Source organism: Camellia sinensis, chromosome 4 (genome assembly GCF_055761805.1).
Source record: "Camellia sinensis isolate YWXY chromosome 4, ASM5576180v1, whole genome shotgun sequence".
Lineage (NCBI taxonomy): Eukaryota > Viridiplantae > Streptophyta > Magnoliopsida > Ericales > Theaceae > Camellia > Camellia sinensis.
The window spans coordinates 52,290,700-52,314,693 of NC_138964.1; the positions used below are offsets into that span (position 1 = coordinate 52,290,700).

Below are 23,994 nucleotides of genomic sequence, written 5' to 3' on the forward strand. Positions count from 1 at the left end.
TTAGGAGATGTTTTTTAACAGCCAATGTACAAAGTCCTTACTTGTGGATATGACCAAGGAATCTACTGCTTGTATCCTTGAACAAATGAGGAACACTGGACATTAATTATCGACCAGCAAGATCTCAAGCTACAAAAATCTGCTTTTCCCTTTGACTTCTTTGGCTAAACCCTCACAAATTTCTGGCCCCTTATGTAGAAATTTGTCTCTATTTTTTTTTTAAAATCTAAATCTAATAAAGGCATGCCCCCTCGTGATTCGTGCAAGTGAATTTTAACTGTACAAATTACAAGGTTTTTTTTTTTTGGGGGCAATTATTTCATGTCTTCTTCCCTCTTTTGCAGGCAACACACAAGGCGTCAAAGTTTGTTTGCAGGTACCATTGCCCCTTCCAGCTAATGACATTGAGTAGCTTGAATCCTTGGTAGTGATTGCGTCCTTTCACCCCAATGGCTTGATTCCTTGGCAGTGATTGTGTCCCTCACCCCAATGGCTTGATTCCTTGGCAGTAATTGTGTCCCTCATCCCAATGGCTTGATTCCTTGGCAGTGATTGTGTCCATTACCCCAATGGCTTGATTCCTTGGCAGTGATTGTGTCCGTCACCCTAACGACTTGATTCCTTGGCAGTAAATGTGCCCGTCATGCCAACGGCTTGATTCCTTGGCAGTAAATGTGCCCGTCACCCCCAACGGCTTGATTCCTTGGCTGATTCCTTGGTAGTGAATGTGTCCATCACCCCAACGGCTTGATTCCTTAGCAGTGAATGTGCCCGTCACCCCAACGGCATGATTCCTTGGCAGTGAATGTGTGCTTCACCCCAACGGCTTGATTCCTTGGCAAGGGCTTTCGCCAATTTCTTTATATTATGACATTTTGCCTTTACTAACCTTTATTTTTTATTTTTTTATTTTTTTATTTTTAGGCAACATGGAAAAGACACTTAATATCTTTGACGTGACGAGAGGGATGTATCGGATAAATCTGGTCCGAAAATAATTCGGCACAAACATATCACTGCTTTATTGTCACCCACCGAGTTGGACCCCTACGTCCCTTTACATACAGCTTCCGAAGACTTGGTCTATACAGGAATTCAAAACTGCTGTGAGATTCTCGAGAAAGGGCACTCCAAATCAATCAGTTCATTCCATGTCTCAATCCTCCATCCATTTTCTAAAGACCTTGACTGCTCTGAATTTAATACTCTTCTTAAGAGAATGAAACATGAAAAATTGAAGTGGGATAATTCTTTTAATGTCTGCGGCATCTCTACCCATTTGCAATCCCCTATATGGATTTTTTGGTTGAATGACGTTCTTTCCACATTTGCCCCTATTTTGAAGACGTGTGGGATTTATGCCGCAATCTATGTATCCCAATTTGTTTATGCTAGGAATGTTGCCCTGCTCAAAGGAGTCTTAGAGAGGTGATCACCCGACACCAACACTTTCCACACCATTTACGGCGAACTTGGGATCTCTTTATGGGACCTTCATCGCATTAGCAACCTTCCCATCCGTGGCGAGTTTTATGAAGAGTTCACCCCCTCCAATGACGTTTTATATTCGTCCTAGACATCCAAGGCGTGCTGTGGGCTTTTCAACATTTATGCCAGCTCTTTTCAATCCAAGAAGTTTAACCACTGGACTTTCAAATTTATTGACGAATCCCCAACTTCGATTAGTGGTTTTCGATGAAAAGGTAGAATCCCTGATGACGTGTATCTTTCTGGTTTTTTGGCGAGTTGGCTTAGCGGATTTATCTTCCCTCACTCTTCCGGGGAAATTCGTCCAACTACCTTTCATGCGGCCACCAAAATGGTCGGTGGAACCTTATTTAGCCTGGCCATCCCCGTCCTTGCATACCTCTATCATTCTCTTAGTAAAATGGCATCATCACCTTCACCTGGGAAGGAAAATATTCGGCGTCCTTTACAGTACCTTTTTGGATGGATTTCATTATATTTTATTAAGACTTACTCTCTTGGGATCCTCGGTCAATTTGTCTAATTCCTGATATTCATTTCATGCCATATCTTGGGTTTATTGGAAACCAATCAGCTACCCAGTTTTTTACTGATAAATTTTCATTTGTGGACTCTCTCCTAACCTATCATACAGAGTGTCAGTTTAGGGCTCTTACCCATGAAGGTGAACCTCCAGGCATTCTGGTCGACTTTGAAAGGATATCACTTTTCCACCTTGGCTATCTTATATCTTTGAGGCCAGGTCTTTTAACTTTTAAAATGGGATTTAATTTCATTTCTGAACCACACTCCCCTAACCGATACGGTCATCAATTTGGGTTTGCTCAAGTGTGCCCTACACTGCTTAATGTATCTTGTCGGCAGCCCTCTAAGTGGTCTAAATTTTATTACAACTTGCGTCATATGCTATGATGTGGTACAAAAGTCTTGTTGGAGTTACCAAGCTCCCGATCCACTTCTCACATAACCATGCCTTATGCCAATTTGTGGTTGGGAGCTTCCTTTACCGTGCTCCAATATGTTACTCATACCCAGCCGAAATCTTTACGCAAGAGAAAACTAGATATGTCAATTAAAGACCGAAAGACGAAGAAGCCTTCTTACTCTAGAGCTAGGTCATCATCTTCACCTATTGCTCTGGAAGCATCGTTACCTCAGAGAATGGATAATAGTCAGCCATCTATTGCTCCTTCCCGATCTAGTTACTCGGTTTCAGATCTCCTTCATCTTTTTAAGGATACGTGTAATTCTCAATTTAAAATGAGATTTAGTTTTGAGCAAGTAGATTCTGGCCCTCAATTTTCTAGTCTAGCAAAGCTTTTTCCAGAGACTATGTCTATTAGTGATTGTACAGGAACTTCCCAACCAACAGTATCGACCAAAACCCTAATGGACCAATTTCGCACATACCTATACTCTTTTCTTGAAGATAAAGATGAGAATATGATTCAAAAACTCTTTGAGGGAGATGGGTATAAATTAACTGCCTTGGGTCGTATTCACATTAAGAGTGTTGAAATTCCTTCTCCCCTCTTTTGGATGGCACACTGACTAAGATGAGTAAATTGCCTCCCACAAATGCAGGTTTTTCTTCTCTTTCTTCGAAAAAGCCATCCAAGCTGTTAGAGAAAGGTATAATTTCCTTTTTTTTTTGTGTTTTTTTTTAAATACCTTTCATTTTCTTAGGCACTGCACCTCGAACTTCCCCAGCCGCCTCGCATATGCCATTGGCTACCTTTAAGGGTATTCTTATTCATTCCTTGTACCTCATTTTATTTCATCATGTTTACATACTGAAGGAACTCTTTTCTTTTTAGATCATGCCACATTGCAGAATCCGTGGTCCACTTGTGAGAATAACAACTTGTCTCCTCCCACACCTAAGTCTCTTCAAGCCATACACTAAGGTATACTTCATTCATCCATATATATATATATATATATATTGTTTTTACCTTCTATGTTTTCATTGAGTGTCTCCTATTTTCACATAAATTACTTCTGACACATTGAAAAAGGCAGACAAAATTACTTCTAATACCTCGGAAGAGGCCCAAATTCTTGCAGACTTACTTGAAGCTAATGGGGTTAACAAATTATTTGACCAACTTGAAGCACCCCTTGCTTCATCTAGCCTTCTTTTGGGAACTTCCTCTAACGAAGCAGCCACCCATATTCAGAAGGTCTTACTATCTCCAATAAATGACGGATGTTAATGGCATGATTGCTATAGCAAACAACGTTTTCATGATTTTGAAGAGTTTGGATGTAGACTTCACCTCCTTTTACAAGAAGGTGAAGATATTCCTTGGGTGTTTTTCTTTAAAAATCCAACTTACAAATTCTTCTAACTTGTCTACTGCAGAATTTAAGGCCCAATACTATGAAAAGAAGCTTCATTTTGACAAAGTTTCTAGCAAATATGAACAGTTATCTGCTTCAATTATCAAGTCGGATGAGTACATTGCGGGCCTTAATCAAAGGATTTTTCAAACCAAAGAATAACTCAAACTTGAAGAGGAATTGTCATCCACCCAAGAGGAACATGCATCCTTTGTGTGATTTTGCACAAGCATCCAAGAGTGTTTCTAAATCAGAAGAAGACGTGCAAACCGCTTTGAATGTTTTGAGCCAGCACAAGAAGAAGAATGGATAACACAATGTTGTGGAACGTGCTTCTGAAAGGGCTAAGGCTTCTCTTAATGAATGAATGCACTTTTATTTTGTTATTCATCCGAACATAACGTATTTATGAAATTTCGATCAGTGATAGATTTATTTGTTATATAAAATTTCTCAATACAATACATTGATTTGTCTTATTTTAGCCGTTCACAGTTTATACTCTTGCGGGCCAGGAGTATCCAATGTTTTATCACCTTAAAATTCGGTGGGGTATTTTAGCAATTTAACCACATACAATCTTCGACTTATGTTTGGCCGTACATAGTTTATATTCTTGCGGGCCAAGAGTATCCAATGTTTTACCACCTTAGATTTCGGTACGGTATTTTAGCAGTTTAACCACATACAATACCGTTGGTGGACTTCGACTTATGTTTGGCCGTACACAGTTTATACTCTTGCAGGTCCGGAATATCCAATGTTTTACCACCTTAGATTTCGGTGGAGTATTTTAACAGTTTACATACAATAGTCACCCCAACTTTTGCCTAGGCCGCCCTTTCAGGTTTTCAACCTAACAAGCTTTCTTAAGGGTAATATCTCTTCAAGAACCTTGCATTGGTTGGGGGAATGATTCTGTCACCATCCATCGTTATCTACAAATAGGCCCCATTAGAATAAACCTTCTCAATCACATAAAGTCCTTCCCATTTGGGCTCAAGCTTTCCTTTAGTTCTTCGTGAGACTACTATGGGTGTTCTAACAATTAGTACCAAGTCTCCTTTCTTAAAGGAGCAAAGCCTCACTCTTTTATTAAATGCATTTGTCATCCTTTGTTGGTAGATCACCAAGTTCTGTTGAACATACAACCTTCTTTCATCTAGGGTCTCGAGCTCAGCCAACCTCACTCTTGCACTTTCATCTTCTATTAAGAACTCTTGTATTGCCACTCGCAATGACGGTATTTGAACCTCAAGTGGTAACACAGCTTCTCCTCCAAAAACCAACGAATAAGGGGTTGCTTGAGTACGAGTTCTGTGCGAAGTCCAATAAGCCCACAAAGCTTCTTGTAACTTTTCGTGCCAAGTTCTTTTGTTCTTATCCACCATCTTCTTGAAAATTTTTCACAATGTCTTGTTAAAAGCTTTTGTCAAACCATTGGCAGGTGCATGATATCTCGATGAATGGTTGTTTTTTATTTTGTACTTGGCAAATAACTTGTTCAAAGCATCACTCCTGAACGGTTGTCCATTATCCATGATGACACTTTCTGGAATTCCGAACCTGTAAATGATTGGGTTCGGATGAACTCGGAAACAACTGTGCTTTTTATATCCTTTAAAGCCACGGCCTCTGCCCATTTTGAGAAATAGAGTAGTAGCCAGGATGTATCGATATCCTGCTAAGATAGAGGTACAAAAGGACCAATAATGTCCATACCCCATGTTGCAAATGGCCAAGAACAAGTTGTTAAATGTAAAGGCTTTGGAGGTTGGTGGAGAAAGTTCCCATGGAATTGGCAGACTTGACGGCTTGTTTAGTTTGTTTTTCAGAAAAAAATTTGGAAAAAATTCTCTACAAACAAATTTTCAAGAGTAATCAAACCACCAAGCAAATTTTTCCAAAAAAAAATCTCAAAATTTTGTTTGGTTACCTACTTTCCAAAATCACTCTCTCATACACATCAAATCAATCACTTTTTTTAAAACTCTGTCCCCAAAACAATTTTCCAAAACCATTTCTGAAAAAAGGCAAACCAAACAAGTTTACGTACTTTTTATATCAAAAACTACTCTACAAACACAAACCAAACACACGACATCTTCGAGCGTAATCTATGCGATCTACAATCATAGTCGGCCAATAGTATCCCAACCGTTTTAGCTGCATATATAATTTAGGACCACTTTGGGGTGCCCCACATACACCCGCATGTACTTCTGCCATTACCTCTTGAATACTCTCCTTGGCTATACACCGCATGTACATTCCATCCAAAGACCTTTTGTATAACCCGTCTTTCCACAAGACGAATTTGGTAGCCCTGCGTCTCACTTCAATTCTCTTTACTTTATCTTCAGGTAGCCTACCATGTTGAAGGTAAGCTATGAATGGTTCCCGCCAATCCTCCTCGCTTTCTCCTTTCGTGATGACAACCAAGATTGGAAACAAGTCAGAAACTTCTTTTAAAGGTTGTAACACCCTTCTTTCATCTACTGTGATAGTAATTGTTTTGCTATCTGGTAGGGTGAGTGATGCTGCCAAACTTGCAAGTGAATCAGCTCGAGCATTTGTTCTTCTCTTTATGTGAAAAATATGTGTTTTCCTGAATTGCGAATGCAATTGATCAGCCCTTTCATGATACGGGATGAGACTTGTTTTCTTAACAATGTACTCTCCACAGAGTTGCTTTACCACCAGTTCTAAATCTCCATAAATAGAGAGTTCTTCAATAGGAATTTGTAATGTCAATTCTAATCCAGCAATTACAACCTATGAAGCACGGACACGGACACGAACACGGATTCGGACACGGGACACGGCAATTTCCAAAAAAGGGGGACACAGACACGGCGGGGGACACAGCGAATTTTTTTTTTTTTTAATATATATATTTGTTTGTGTTATGTAAATTAACAAACACTAACATAGTAACCGTTAATTCAATAAATATAAGAGAGGCAAAAGATTCAACATCCAACATCCAACATCTTGAAATAAATATAAGGGGAAAACATCCAACATCCAACAATATTTGTCACAAAAGCACTAAATAAGAGGCAAAGAAGAAGGAAAAAAAAAGAAAAGAAAAGAAAAGAAATAGGCCTTTCAAAACTTCAAGTAGATCCAATTTCTTACACGTCTTCATCATCATTAGCATCACCACCTTTTTCTTCGTTTGCACCTCCATCATCGGTAAACAACACAACCTCCATCTCAAGTTCATCAAGTGATAGATTTGCAACCTCAAGCATCCCAACATCATCAAATGAATCAAATGTGTCGCCTGCAATATCCCATAACTTGGTCTCTCCTTCAAGGTATTGTGGGGTTCTCCTTGATAAAAGACGGAGGTTGCTATGAACAAAAACCAAGTCCTCTACACGTTGGGGTGTCATCTTGTTTCTTCTCATTGAATGGATAAAAGAGTATATACTCCAATTCCTCTCAGCACATGATGAAGAAGAAGGTTGCACAAGTAGCCTTAAAGCCAAACATTGAAGAGTGGGTGCAGATGCACCATGAACAACCCACCAACTATGAGGATCCATATCACATCTATCTCCAATGGAATCAATGTCAACAAATGGCCCCTCTTTTGTTGAGAATTTAGCATACTCCAAATTTGCTTTAGTGCGCTCCATTGGATCATCAAAAAACCTTTTCAAGCACTTTTTTCTCTCAAGACAAACCTCCTCATCCCTATGTGGGGGAATTCGGCTTGGATCCTCATGAAGCCACACATCACTATAATACCTAAAAGGAAAAAAAAATACTACTCATTATAAATGTGAAAGAATAATATTAAACTTAAATTAATAAAAATAGCAAATTGTGTTGTAATCAACTTGGATTCAATGAGTGTGCCAAGCAATGAAGTGGTGTGTTGTTCTTGTTTCACCGGTCTACAAGAATCTGATGTACTACATTATAGAATGTAGACTCGTCTTCTAGTCGCTTTCCTTCATGCTTATATATCACCATCTTCACTTTTTCTATCATTGTATCCCACATGTCATATACTAAGTGAAGAGAAGGTCTATCGGTGTCACACACTCTAATCATGTCATAAATAGGAGCAGTAAAGGAAAGTATGTAGTTGACTTGATCCCACCAAAAGTCATCCAACAACTTATCCTTCACAAACTTGGCCTTACCAATATCATCATCCCTATAACAACTCCATTTGTCACTGATTACCATTGTTTGGAGACCTTGCTTTATCAATTTGACCCTCTTAAACATGACAATGGAAGAAGCAAAGCGTGTCTTGGTAACTGAAAGAAGCTTCAAACTCACAAACTCATTATACATTGCCAACCTCATGGAATTATTACAAATAAAATTCTTGATCATCATCACATCACCCACAATCTCACTAATCCAATTACACTCTTCAAATGCAACTGAATTATTTTCCACATTCTTGGCAGCACAAATATTCTTCAAGGCAAGATTGAGGGTGTGCACAACACAAGGAGTCCAAAAGATGTGAGGAAATTGTGCTTCAATTAGGTGCCCCGCCGCCTTGCAATTTGCGGCATTATTTGTAATGACTTGAACCGCATTTTTAGGCCCAACCTCCATAATTACTTCCTTTATCAAGTTTGCAATAAAATACTTATCTTTTGTTTCCCCTGAACAATCAACTGCTTTAAGAAACATAGGCCCACCTCCGGTAACAGCCATAAAATTTATTAATGGCCTTCGTTGGGAATCACTCCATCCATCACTAACTATACTCACACCTTTCTCTCTCCATGTGCCTCGAATAGGGTCTAACAACCTATCAATGTTTGTCCTTTCTTTTTGAAGCAATGTAGTTCTCAACATATTATACCCAGGTGGTACATATCCTTGTATGTTGTTATTTGCAGCAAAAGTAAATGCACTAACATAGTAAGGATTTCTTGCCAAATGAAATGGCAAGCCTGCTGAATAAAACATTATAGCTATCTCACTATTTAGTCGTTCTCGAGCCCCAATGTTAAATGCTTTCAGAACAGGGTTACCACTACTTCCACTCCCTATGGCAGTTGACCTCTTCCTTTTGATCCATACATCTCCTCTGGTTCATTAAAACATAAACCTAATGATGCACTTGAACTAGGAGGAGGCAATGGGACTTTCTTCAACCTAGAGTTTTTCAATTTCAACTCTGCTTCTGCAATTACTCTCTCAAAATCAGCTTTATCCTTACTTGTTACTTTTGGACACACTTCAATCCCCTGATTTTTAATTTGCATCAAATGGGCTTTTACCCTAGTGTATGAACCTTTACGTGTAACCCGACAAAAGTTATATTGAAAAGTATAATGTCCCCCTCTTGCACCAGATTTTTCTAATCTAGTCACATATTTCCACAGTGGCTTATCATCTTCAGCATCAAAAGCAGATTGTGTGTTATTGGCAGAATTTGAACTAGACATTTTTCCTATAAATTAACATTAACATTAGAAGGATAAAAAATAAAAAATAAAAAATAAAAAAAAGAGTTTACATACGGTATATACGTATATATATAAACCTATACTTATTTTTTTTTAAATATAGTTTTATATATATACACATAAAAGTCTTACAAAAAAAAAAGTTTTTTTTACAGTTTTTAATATATACGCATAAAAGTCTTACAGTTTTAAATACAGTTTTTTTTACATATAATTAAAAAAAAAAAAGGTCTTATATATGTAAACGTATAAACAAATAAAAATAAAAAAGTCTGGATCGAACGTATAGAAAAAATAAAAATAAATAAAAAAATAAAAATAAAGAGACAGTTCAATCGAACTGAAAGCAGAGCAGAGAGAGAGAGAGCGAAAGAGAAAGTGACAAGCGAAAGAGGGGCTTACCTTCGAAGACGACTAGATCGAAGGTCGAAGACGCTGGATCGACTGAAACAGAGACACAGACGACTGGATCGAAGGTCTACAATCGACTTCGGAGGGCTGCGACTGAGAGAGAGAGCTTCAATCGACTTCAGAGGGCTTCGACTGAGAGAGAGGAGGGCTTCGACTTCGACTGAGAGAGAGGAGGGCTTAGCAGGTCTGATTTTACTCTTTTACCTCCTCAGTTGTTCGATTAGGGCTTTGCCTGTTAGTTTTTTTTTTTAAACTTTTTAAATATTATACTTTGACCCCAAATAAATATAAAAAATTGAAAAAAGAGCCCCACCGTGTCCCTTGGCGTGTCCAGATATGGACACGCATGTCCCCGCCGTGTCCCTGCCGTGTCCCCTTCCAAAAAAATCATTAAATTAAAGGGACACGCCATCTGGCGTGTCCCGTACATGTCCCCGGTGTGTCCCCGTGTTCCCAGCGTGTCCGCGTGTCGGACACTGCCACAGCACCATTTTTGGAGTGTCCATGCTTCATAGATTACAGCTTCATATTCTGCCTCATTATTGGAGCATTCTTCACTTAAAACAAAAGAATGGGTGATTATAGTATTGTCTGGAGTCACAAACACAATTCCAATTCCAGCTTTATTATTTTTAGGATTTTCTTGCTTCTTACTATCTGGACTCCTTGAAGCTCCATCAACATACATCTCCCATCCTTTCTGGATTTCTACTTGCATAACCTCTTCATTCAGTAAATCAGTTACTAGAGGTGAGTCATCAGATATAGAATGTGCTGGCAAAAAATCTGCTAGAGCCTGCCCCTTTACAGCTCTTTAGGGAACATATTCAATTGCGAATTGTTGGAGAATTACAGCCCACTTTGCAATTTTCCCTGAAAGTATGGGCCGTGAAAGTATATATTTCAAGGGGTCTGCTCTTGATATCAACTTGACTTCGTGTTCCAAGACATAGTGCTTTAGTTTTTGCAAGACAAACACCAAGGCAAGACATGTCTTTTCGATAGGAGAATAATTGATTTCTGCCCAACCAGAGTACGACTCAAGTAATACAAGGAATTTTCTTTCCCATGCTCATTATGTTGTCCCAACAGTGCCCCTAACGAACCATCCAAGACTATTATGTACAACAAGAGTTGTTTCCCTTTTATTGGGCTTATGAGTACTGGAGGCTTCAAAAGATACTCCTTAATACTATTAAAAGCATTTTGGCACTGTTGATCCCATTCAAATGGAACACCCTTTTTCATCAATCTTGAGAATGGCAAGCATTGACCAGCCAAGTTAGAAATAAATCTTTTGATATAGCCCAATTCTCCCTTGTAGCCCCTTAAATTCCCTTAAATTTCGCGGAGGAGGCATTTTAGCAATGGCTTTAATCTTAGTAGGGTCAATTTCAATCCCTTTGTTTCGAACCACAAACCCTAGAAATTTTCATGAGGAAACTCCGAATGCACATTTTAGTGGGTTCATCTTGAGTTTGTATCTCCTCAAACATTCAAAGATTCTTCTCAAATCTTCCACATTATTTTCCTTTTCCTTTTCCTTTTCCTTTGTCTTGACGACAAGATCATCAACATAGCATTCGATGGTGTCATGGAGCATATCACCGAAAACTACAGTCATCGCCTTTTGATACGTGGCCCCAGCATTTGTCAAGCCAAAGGGCATTATCTTATAGCAAAAGACTCCTCTCGGAGTCCTGAATGCAGTCATTTCCTCATCTTCAGGTGCCATTCGGATTTGATTGTATCCTGAGTATCCATCCATAAAAGACAAGGTTTCATACCCAATAATTGCATCTACAAGAAGTTCAGTGATGGGCAAGGGAAAGTCATCTTTAGAACAAGCCTCATTGAGATCACGAAAATCAATGCAAACCCTGATTTGACCATTCTTTTTCTTGACCGGCACTATGTTTGCTAGCCAAGTTGGATATTTGACTTCCCTGATGAATCCTGCATTGATAAGCTTGTCGACTTCAGCTTCAATTTGGACTGTAAGCTCTGGTCGAGTTCGCCTCTGAGGCTGTTTAATTGGCCGTTTCTCAAGGTGAATTGCAAGCTTATGCACTGCAATCTCTAGATTAAGACCAGGCATCTCACTGTAGTTCCATGCGAATATGTCGCGATACTCCCTTAAGAAGGAAATGTACTGTTGAGCTTCTTCTTCCTTTAAATTTGCACTAATGAAGGTTGGTTTGCTATCTCCTTCATCACCCAGATTTACCTTACGAAGGTCATCCACGGTGGCTTGGCTTCCTATTTCAAATTCTGTTGGTGCAGGTTGGGCTTCATCTTGGTCAACATCTTCCAACACATCTTGAATGATAGTCATGTTTATTGGAAATTTTTCCTCATCCCCCCAATAGCCTAACTCTTCTATCCTAGCAGTGATAATACCGCCTTGCTGGATAGCCTGTCTCTGCGAAGGTGTTAATGCAAAGTCAAAGGGTGTCATTGTTCTTAGTATTTTTCAAGATCTAAACCAACTTTTACCATCTGTGTAATTTCTACACTGAAGGTAGGCTTCTCAAAACTCGAGGTGTTTTCTTCTAGCACTTGTTCAACTTTCACTTTTTGTTCAACATCTCCAAGTGAGTGGAATATGATGGGTTTCAACCCTTTTCCTTTATGAGGGACCACAATTTTATTATATTTCTCCACATAGGTGCATTCTGTCCTCCTTAGTGAACTCACCCTTGAGATCCAAAATAGGATTTATTGGCTAGAGCCTTCGCCCCGATTTCCTTTCGGACTTTGGCACATATCGAAAAGTTCTTTTTGTTGAAACTAGAGTAGACTCTAGAGCGTCTTTGACATTCAGTGTATCTTCAGACTTTTTCACATCTTTTCCTATTCTTTGTGAAGTCTTCATATCAAAGCAAGCATCAGCATAATAGGCCTCTACTTCTCCAAATGGATCATTATCAGCCACAATTGTCCCCTTTTTTTTGGGTGAAGACAACGGGTACTTGATACATTAGTAATAAGTTGATGGTACTGCATGATGATTATGCATCCATGGTCTCCCAAGCAAAGCATTGTAGGAGGTGTTTACATCAATAACCAAAAACTCAGTGCTTTCTTCAATATCCCCAAACTTGGTTTGCAATTCAATCTTTTCCATTGGGCGTTGTTCATTCTGATTAAATCCTTGAATGACCAGACAACTTGGGCGCAGTTGTGAAATTCAAATCCCTAATAGGTTTAAGGCCCTTTGAGGTAGGAGGTTTACCGTAGATCCTCCATCAACCAAAATTCGAGAAATTTTCATATCATAGATAAGCCCAGTGATAAACAAAGGCCGATTATGGTCTGCCATTTCAACACACATGCCATTGTCATCAAAGGTTACCATAGCCATGCATGTAGTTGTCTTCTCTTGATTTCTCCCCTCTATTTCTTTGTGGAAATCCTCTGGCTTGGACAGGGCATATATTAAAGACTTTCAAAGCTCTAGAGACATTTTCAGTGCATCATATACGCTCAACAATGCTGAAATTTTCTTTAGATGAGCTAGTATGTCATATTTTACTTGTTCTTCCTCTAGCAAAACCTGTGGAACTTCTAACGTTTGAGGGTCCTGAGGATTTCGTAATTTCCTCTGGTAGGTCAAGTAAGTCTGGCATACTTCAGCAACCGCCTTTTCGTTGACCTCAACTTCTTTTGTTCCCTCACTGATTTGGACCATGTTAACTGGTCCAGCTGCAGGGTGATCATCATCATGTCACTTCTCCATCTTCCTGGAGCTGCATTCTTCTCCCATTTCTTGGGTACCGGGAGTCACATCTATAAAAGCATTGGGATTCTACAAAACCGTTCTTCATGGCCTTCCAAATAGGCACCATGACCCCTTCGAGGGAGCAATATCAATCAAAGGCGATCCCCTCCAAAGAACAAGGGAATTGTTTCAAGCAAAGTGCTTGATTCTGAACTGTTTCCCCACACTGTTTCAAAAAATGCCTAATATGTTTTTGAGGATCTCCATACCCCTCATATAGGATAAAATTCGGAAGTTCGTATCCTTTGGGAAATGGTGGTTGCTCTACCCATAAAGGAAACAAATCCCTTGGACAATAAGTGCCCATCTCTCGAAGATCAAGGGCAGTTTCAATCTTCTCCTCAACTGTGCCTTCTATGAAATCATATGTTTGAGAAGATGTACCTTCGTCCTCCAAATGTTCTGACATCTCGATTTCTATTGGCCAAGGTTTATAAAATGTCCTATAGAATCGATCAGCCATTGTGTCCCAATCTGGGATTGAATTAGGTGGCAGGCTGAAGTACCAATCTGCTGCTCACCCCTCCAAAGAAAGAACGAACTGCCGTAGAAGTAACGCCTGGCTTTTTATTGTGTTTCCACATTGTGCAAAGAAACGAACCAAATGGCGCCTTGGACAACTTGTCCCATTATATAAGAGAAAACAAGGTACTGTATATCCTCGTGAGAACTGAACCCATTCGACCCAATTAGGGAAAGGGTGTCCAGAAATTTAATTTCTTTCAATAATCAAATCTTGATTGGCTTCAAAACCGTCATCTTTTAAAGAGACTGTTACTTTTGCCTGATGTTCCAATTCTCTTCTGGCTTCAATTCTTGCTTTCTCATCATCACCTGGATTGCGAATGATATGTATTTCTCGCTCTTCAAAATTTACATCCACAATGATGACATTACAAGAAAAGTCAAAGTGATCACTTGATACACTTTCTCCATCGTATGTCCTAGCTGGAGATGTGTATGGTGAACTAGCAGGAGCAAAGTCAAGTACCCAATCTTCATTAGGATCCTCAATTTGAGATGACTTTGCTTGTTTATTTGAATGCTTCCATACTTCATCATCTGACCTACACATGTTATTCACCTCATCATCTTTGAAGTGTAGTCATTTTTTCGCCTTTTTCACAAGCTTAGAGTCGGACCTACACCCAGTATCTCCTTGTTTAGTTCCCCTTACATATGTCGGAGTGTTTTGATAGTGCATTGGTGGTACTAGCGAATATTCTAGAGAAAAGGCTTCTCGTGTGTACTCCAAAGAAGCTGGTGTATACTCTAGTGAGGCTGGTGTGTATTCTGAAGAAGTAGGTGTATACTTTGGAGAGTCAGGTATACAGATAGGAGATGTAATGCAATCTCCTTCCCTAAATTTTGAACCAACTTCACCCTCATCTTCCTCGTCATCACTCAAAACAATGATGGTTAGGCAAGGGGCCAAAGTAAACTTTTCCTCCCTCCTGTTATCAAAGTATGTCTACAACTCCACAGATTGAAATTTTGAAGGCAGAAATTCCTTCAATGTGGCTGGGACAAGGGGACATTGCTTTAACTGCTCATTAGGGACCAGTTTCTCCCCTTTTTCCTTCTTTGGGTTCTTCTTTCCTTTTCTCTTACTTACTTTGGCTTTTTTCTGTTTCTTGGAAACTTTTGGTTTTTGCTTTTTGAAAACTTTTCGCCCTTGTGTTATTGAAGCAACTACATTTCTAGCTTTCACTGTGGCATTTTGTTTTTTCTTCATGCTTTTTGACTGATAAACAACCCATTCACCTTCATTATCATTGTCGATAGTGATTAGGTTAGCAGATGTTTCCTTTTAAAGAAGGAGCTCGATAATCTTAGAGTCCAAAAGTTCCTGAATTTATCTTCCAGAACAAAGCACTCTTTTATCGGATGGCTAATCAAACGATGGTAGGGGCAATACTTTGGATCATTCATTTTTCCTACCACATGTGGTCTTTTCACCTCAGGGAGAGCAATCAACTTTTGCTCCAACAGATCTTCAAATAAGCCCTCGACCAGATCATCCGTGAAAGAATATTTCTTCTCCAACCTCTCTTTCATAGTCACCTTTTTAAATTCCTTGGGGTTTTTAGCCCCTACTACAACGGGACCCTTCTCTCTGGTTTCAACTATAGCTACAGTTGAGGACTCAACCCTTTCAACAGCCCTAGGCCTCCTTCGCTTAGCTAGATGCAGCTCCATATCACGAGCTTTAGTGCATAGATCGTTGAATCCTTCAAAAGTTTGAGCCATAAGAGCCGTAGAGCGCTCATGTCGGAAGTTGTTAATGCACATCCGAATTAACTCTAATTGCGTAAACTTTTGAGGACAGGCAAATGTCAAAGCTCGCCATCTTGCAATGAAATCTGTAATAGACTCATTGTCATATTGCTTGGTCTCAATCAGTTCTGGTACTCCAGCTCACCTTTGTGTGTTGCAGAATTGTTTAAGGAACTCCTTCACCATGGAATCCCAATTTGGGATTGATCCCTCAGGAAGACTAGCATACCAAGTAAATGCAAAACTTTCAAGTGATTGGACAAGTAGTTGCAGGCACAGGGCCTCATTCTGGGCTATTGGCCTGCATCTTGAAAGAAAATGAGCCACATGTTGTCTTGGATCTCCTGTTCCATCAAATATTTTGAAATCTAGTTGGGAAAAACCAAAAGGAAATGGAACAGTATCTACCCATGCTGGGTAAGGTTTTGTAATTATTCGAAAGTTATCATCTTTTTCCTCAACTTTCTTTACTTGTCTCCTCACCATATCATCAATAATGGCGAAGAGCATTGGATTCATACCACCACTGGTTATATCAGAGTAACAAGGACCATTGCCCCCTGGGGCTAGTGTGCTTTGTATGCCTACGGATGTCCCCACAACAGGTTGTGCCATTTGTTTGGGTGCACTTCCTGTTCTTGTCATTTGAGCCTGCAACTGTTGTATTTGCTCCAACATAGCAGCCATTTCCCATTCTCTTCTCTCAAGTTGTTCTTGTAGGGCCACTAATTTTTCCTTGAGACCTTGGTCTTGTTGGACCTGCGAATTTTCACCTTCTTTCTCAACCTCAGTCATCATAACTGCGACTTTGTTGACATCACCTCAGTCAATTTATTGTTTCCAGTATTCGTTGAAACAAACGAGATGGAATCATTTTGTACATACAAAGGATTATCAACTCCCACAACATTACTCATATTTGAAGCATGTGACTGCGATGCTTTGTTTTAAGCCTTACGGGTTACAGACCTTGTTACAGGCCCTTTTCTTATTCCCTCCACAGATAGTTCGATCAAAGTAGAAATATTTTCCAAGGGCTGCTTACCTTTCTCCACCTTTGACTTTCCAACAAAAACAGGACTTTCAATTTGTTTTTAGCGTTCATCTTTCAAGATAGCCCTTTCAATAGCTCATATAACATTTGTCCCCACTGTTCTTAATTCCAATTTCTTTAAGGCCTTATTTTTTCTTCGCCTTTGTCTTTTTGAAACTGGACCTTTTATGACATATCAAGTCGAACCCCTAGGGACATAGAAGGAACCGTTTGCGTTTTTGCAAATTCCTAATGAATTTTCAAAACAATCCCTACATTTTTAAGGCGGACCAGTTGATGTTGATTCAAATCTCGTCGGGCCAACGGGTGTTCCTTATTCGAACCTTGTCGAGCCAACTGAGATTTGGTTTGACCGATTTTGTGCTCTAAACAGAACTGTCGGTTTGTAGGCCGCAATTGTTTTTTCAACAATAGGGGCCTTTTTTCCATCAACAGGAGTTTGGGTCATTACCCTTCTAATGGCCCTAATGATGGCCATGTTTTCAGCAGAGGCCCTCTTCTGGACAGGCTCCGCCATTTTAATGGAGTCTTCTACCCTTTTGAATAGTTGGGCCACATTATTTTTTGTTGCCCCCGTTGAAGCTGCAACGAAGACTGTAGTTGTAAACTGATTAGCCTCCTTTGCCTGAATTAGAAAGCTCTTTGTTCGGGCTGTGGTCCTCACGATTGCATACTGCTTCAATACTTTCACATAATCTTCAGCAATCTTTCTCAAACTTTCGGCTTTCTGAAGAAGTGTGACCTTCTTCGTCACACCAGTTACCTTCAGGACAGCCAAGAGCTTTCGCTCTGAAGCCCCTTGGGCGATAGGGGAAAGAAGTGCATCTTTCTAGGATTTCGCTGGTTCTACCTTTGGGACTGTAATAACCCGACCCTTCTATATGCGCTACATCTTTAATTATATGTGTGACTGGATGCTTGATGTGAAATTACATGTGAATTTGTGTTTAATTATGTGGATTATATGCTTATGACATTATATCTGTCGATTATGAGAAAAATCTGTTGAAATTGAGACATTTGGATTGGAAATTGAAAGCCTTAAAGGTGCGATAACCCGGAATTGACTTTACCGTTATGATTAGCATGATTTTTAGGACATTATATGAAGTTTTGTAAAAATTCGATTTGTAACGCCCTCAAAATTGTAACATTAAACCCAGCAATTAAGACATGCGTTGATATATAAACTAACCACATTCCTTTATTCATTAGAGTTCCATTACATTAGTATTACATGTTAACATCAAAACAAAATGCCCTACGGGCTTACAGCTTTCCAAGTTAACACTTGGTTACAACAAAGGAGTACTAACTCGTACACATTAAGCCCTTGGCTTGAAGTTACATGTAATACACCAAAAAGTAAAACGACAAAACTGTGTCCGCCTCTAGCCTTCCAAGCTATGTCCTTGGAGGTGGCATGCTTCCTGTACCTGAAAATGATATTCCCATATAGGGTGAGCCACAGCCCAGTAGAAATACACTAAACCAACCATGGACAATGACTAAAATACTAGCAATTGATAGTTGGCCAACACTGATACAATCACATAAATCACAAATTTATGTCATACGACTTATGAGTCCAAGTTACCTTTCATTTTCCCTTTTTCAACGGATAGGCATATGAGCACTACCCACATTCTCAACAGATATGTATAGCAACAATATCCACATTCAAGCATATAAGCTATATCCACATTCAACAACAGATATGTATAACAACAATATCCACAGATAAGCATATAAGCTATATCCACACTTCACAAGATAAGCATATGAGCTCTATCTCCACTTCTCTAGACAAGCATATGAGCTGTATCTACGGAGTTCATCCCCTATCTTCTCCCAACACTATCCGGTTTAGAGGTACATCCCCTATCTTCCCCTAAACCGCGGAGTACATCCCCTTTCTCCTCCTCTACACATAACGTATACAAACACAATGGTTCTATATACAATCACTCAATACATATAATTAATGTATTCTATCAACCGTCAAGTTCCATGACACATTTCAAGATTAGTTTCAGTTTGCCTAATCATCATGCATTGTTTACAACAATCACGACTATCCTCCACCGATAGCCCAAAGCAGTTATTTCTAAACAGAAAATAAGTGCACAATGGATATTCAATCAACATTTCATTTCCTCATTCTTCTCAATTAATTATCCCAATTAATTAAACAATGTAATTAGGTCAATTCCCATAATTAACATTTCAACCCTTAGGTCCCATTTTCATCAATGATTTAACATTTATTCCATTTCTCCATGCCAAACTTGCATATAGGTTTACTATGAATAAAACCCCAACTTTTGTAAAATTACACAAAAGTCCCAAACTTTCACCAAATTACCAAACCAACCCCAACATCTCAAAATACTAAAATTTAAAGACAAAATCCATAGAGAGGAGTAGCATATCCCTACCTCAAATCCGGAGTCCCAAAGGAGAAGACGACAAAACTCAACGTGCTCCAAAACCCGAGATTTTCAGATTAAAATGAAGCCCTTGACGATCAACAACTTTTTTGTAAAGGCCAAAGATGAGCAAATCACTCCTACTAGATCAAAACCTAGAGAGAAGGTAGAGTCTAGAGTGAGAGGCTCAACAATGGTGATTTTGGAAAAGTAAGAGAGAGAAGAGAAAGTAAAAAGTGATTTGAAAAGTCACAATTTCGGGACTTAAACCCAGTCTCCCGCTCGAGCGTAAAACACACCGCTCGAGCGTCACTCACAGACTCCCGCTCGAGCGTCCAAACTTCCGCTCGAGCGCCGGTTGCACTCTCCCAGCATTTATACAGAACCAGGCCTCCGCTCGAGCTTCCAACTCTACGCTCGAGCGTCACTCAGACAACCCCGCTCGAGCGGCCAATACCACGCTCGAGCGTACAACGCTGCACAGGAAAAATACTGAATGGGTGTAATCTCCGCTCGAGCGCAAAAACCCACGCTCGAGCGTATAGGTCAAAATCTGGGCAACTAGTTTTGGTTTCTAAACTCAACCAACCTATAACAAACCCGCCCAACACATCCTATAACTCAAACACGAAGTAAAAAGGATGTAAACAAAATAATAAACAACTACTAACATCCACGGACACATGTCCGGATCACGGTATAACAAGGGTAAACCCGGGATCGCTATACGATTCGTAATGAATTAAATTGAATTAATTGGGCTAACCTTAATTAAACTTGCTTTGTACGCTTAAATAAGTGTAAGCCTTAGTTAGATATATGAGACCATGAGCTAGAGGCAACACTTAGACAAAATATCTCCTCTGAGAGAGAGAGTTCTAGAGAAGGGAAAGAGGTGAAAAGAGAGGGAGAAAGAAGAGAATCAATTAGGGCTTGGAGATTCAAGGAATTAGAAGGGGTTTCAAGAGATACCACTCTAGGTCACGTACAAGAAGGGATCATTGTTCATCCACATCACAGTGAGTAATAATAGTGTAATGATATGTTTTACTTATTTCTGTAATTATAATTTTACTCGTGAATGGCACATGTTATTGCTATGGTATTTTGATTGGGAATAATTAAGATGATTGCACAATGTCATTGTTATGGACCCAAGGTTGTTGTGTTTCTAATAATAAAGATGGGCTCGTGGCCGTTATGATATGAATTGTTTATGACTCATGGCCCTAAGGCCGAGGGAGATAGGGACATGCCGATGTTCCATCTACTCTGTAATGATATGGATTGCATATGACTAATGGTTCTAAGGCCAAGGGAGGTGGACACATGCTGATGTTCCATCTACCCCATATTGTTCTGGACAGCTGTTGTTATATTGGGCCTAAGGCCATTCCGTACTATGCTGGGCCTAAGGCCGTTTTATATCATCTGTGGGCCCGAGGTCGTTCTGTATTAAATATAGGCTTGAGGCCATTTTGAACTATGGATATGGTTTTATATAAAAATATGTGTACGTATATATTCTTCAAGGCTATGCTCATTCACCTAACCTCCTTACATTGCTATTATTCATTGAGCCCTGCCCACTTTATTTTTATGTATATTTATGTAGGTGAGCAGCCTAGAGGCCAGCCCTAGGTCAGCTCCAGGAATCTTTTGTTGGTCCAGTTTTGTCAAGCCTCCCAATTGAAACCCTTTTGTTTTATTTTGGGTTTCTTTTGTATATTCCACTCTGCTACGGATATAGATACATTGCTAATATGTAAATTATGGATCTTGGCATGTCGTGGACTTGTTGTTTTATGAACGGTATATATATTAATGTGGATGTATATGATGTGTGTACTAAGGTCCTGGCATTTAGACACCGCTCAATGGACGTTTCTTTTTGTCATTATATTTGCTTTCGTTTGAGGCCCCGATATTGTATAAATTATTTATTGACTATTTTGTTTTAAGACCTAAGTACAAGCCGGTCATGTCCAAACTTTTAGGGACAGGTTTGGTTCGTGATAGGGGCAGCCAAGAGCATTCGCTCTGGAGCCCCTTGGGTGATGGGTGCTATCTCCACCCTTGGTGATTTCAGAACCATTGGAGTGTAGGTTTGTCTCATGACAGTTGCTTCAGCATTCCTATAACAAAAGAATACATCAGTAAGTTTCAAATATATATATATATATATATATATATTTTTGTTCTTCAAAAGATGGGAGGAGAAATAGGTCCCACTAGGCGTGCCAGAATTTGTAGACACAAATTTTGAAACATGAAGGTTGCGTTTAATAGAGCTTTCTAAATATGATTTGAGAGTAGGAGTTATATTTTGAGTTTGTGAGTTTTGGAATTATGATTTGAGTATGGAAAATTTATTTGGTAAAAGAGTTTTGAATTGAGTGGGGGAATTTTTAATGTGACATATGATATTTGATACAAAACTTACAACTCATAACCAAACATACAACTCAAAATTCTATTAAAGCACATAAAAAATTTTAAAAAATTCAAAAAATATTTTTTTCAAATATATAAAAATTAACATAGGTCAATTGCAAAATAAATAAATAAATAAATAAAAATTGCGCCGTTCCGCTTAACCGGCCGAACGACCGGTGGGACGACCGGTTAAGCCAAATTTGAAAAACACGCTCCACACAGAGTTTTCTACAAAGTTTTCTAAATGTTGTGGAAATGTGATTTGAGAATTCGTTCCAAACATCATATTGGAATATGGGTGTAGAATCATTGTTTGGAAATCATTCCAAACACAGCCTAAGTGTTTCAACACATTTCAAAATTTTATATTACAAATGTCCATCGTTTAGTTTTTGGACTAAGCAATGTTAATTATTTGAATAGCAAATTCCTATTTCCGATCTGTATTCTAAATCGTTAATTACACATTTTATATAAATGAAACCTCCGATTGATGAAGAACAAAATAAATAACAGAAGACAATTCAAGAAAAATAAATATTTTATTGAAATTGTTATGGGTTTTGAACCCTCGAATACAAAGTACAATTCTTGGGTTTGGAACCCTTTTCCTATTCATCGCCATTCTGCGTTTGTAGCGTAGGCTCTTGAGTTCTCTAGGATTCTCTTCTTCTTTCTTGTAACGACTTCTTTAGCTCTTGATTTCTTTTTCTCTCTGATCTTCTCACTTCTAATTTTCTAATCCCTGATCTTGTGTGATGGTCCTCATATTTATAGAGGGCCATCCAGGTGATAAGAATGCCTCATCCTCAATTTGAATTTCAAATTGAACGATAGCACCATTTGAATTTTGAATGATAGCGCTATATGATTAATCATATATCTGATTAGCCGAATTGATCTTTAGGATTTCATCCTGTGTGGTGTCCTTACTGTAGGCTCTACAGGTGTCATCTTTTATAGACTCCACGTGTCATTTTTTGTAGACTCCACGTGTCATTTGAGCATCTTGAATAACGTCGTTGAGATACGACGTCGTTTTATTTATACACTTCAACGGAGCAAGTTGATCAATTTGGAAAGTGATTGCCTACAACAATCTTATCATAGGCTCTATGTGTGTCATTGACTGTATTTGAAATTTAAACATAAATTTGCCAAATTTATGTGCCAACACTCATTCCAAGTTAAAAGTACCATTTGTACAAGAAAGAATCCCCTTGGTCATGAGTCCTTCACAAAAATAGAAATAGGATCCATGAAATAATTGAGAGTTCATTTTGTGAAATAGCCTTTCCCAGCAAATAGGTAGTGGCTTTGATTAAGGGAACCCACCAGAGCCATAGCAAAAGCAAATCTCCATAGGGTAACTGTCACTGTTAGTGGATGTGAAGCTAGGTTATCTATCCATGACCAGATTGAAGCTTGGGTGAAACTAAGTGGAGGTATGAATCGGCTGATGGTTTAGAATCAACAAATAAAGTTGTGGTTAGGGGTAATGTTATGGCAACATTGCAATTTAATGTCCTACCAAATCATATTTCTAGGAAATCATTAACAAATTCAACCAAGGGTAGTAAGGTCACACCAAAGTAAATCATTTCATCAAGGGAGTGTTGCTAATAGCCTCACCAAATTTCTTAGAGCACCCACCAACAAATTTTGATTTTTTTATTTTTCTTTAGACACCCCACTTAATACCAAAAGTGTCATCCACTAGCAAACCGTAATCCTACCCACCCCACACACAACCCACTACCACTAGCTCCAACAACCATCCCCCTGTCCCTCAACAGCTTTGACCGCCACTCCACAACCCTTTCCCACCTCCAGCACCACCATTAGCATCCCTTCCCTATCCTCCCTCAGACTCTTTTAACTCCCTGCCACCTCCGTAGCCCCCACCCTCCATGTGCCACCCTAGTCCTCTCCAACCTCTAACGGCCTCCCCTCTAACTGAGTGAGAGAGAGAGAGAGAGAGAGAGAGAGAAGGGGAAGTGGTGGGGCAGGTGCCGAGGATGGTCTGGGAAAGGGTGGGTGAGGGTGGGAAAGAGCAAGGGACGGGTGGGAGATGGTTGCTAAAGCAAGGAGAAGGGCAAGGGAAAGGCCAGAGCAACTAATGGATGATGTGGGAATGAGGTAGAGGTAGAGGTAGAGCTTGAGTGGTTAGGGATAAAGATAAAATAGGTATTTTGTGCTAGGGCAAAATGGTAATAAAAATATGAATAAGTGGGGTCTAAAGAAATTGGCGGGGCATATTGCAACAATCTTATCAAGGTGACTAGTTTGAGACACATAGGTATTATGCAATGTTGTTAGAAT

At 39.3% G+C, this 23,994-nt stretch overlaps 1 protein-coding gene across 1 annotated transcript; it reads right to left on the reverse strand.

The window, feature by feature from the left end:
* Positions 1-4,700: 4,700 nt before the first annotated feature.
* On the reverse strand, positions 4,701-5,222 carry LOC145823755 (uncharacterized). The gene is made up of 2 exons (XM_082923276.1): positions 4,887-5,222; positions 4,701-4,769 (listed from the first exon to the last, which is right to left on the reverse strand). Exons 1-2 carry the CDS (start codon positions 5,220-5,222, stop codon positions 4,701-4,703), a joined length of 405 nt encoding a protein of 134 aa, XP_082779402.1.
* Positions 5,223-23,994: the final 18,772 nt, after the last annotated feature.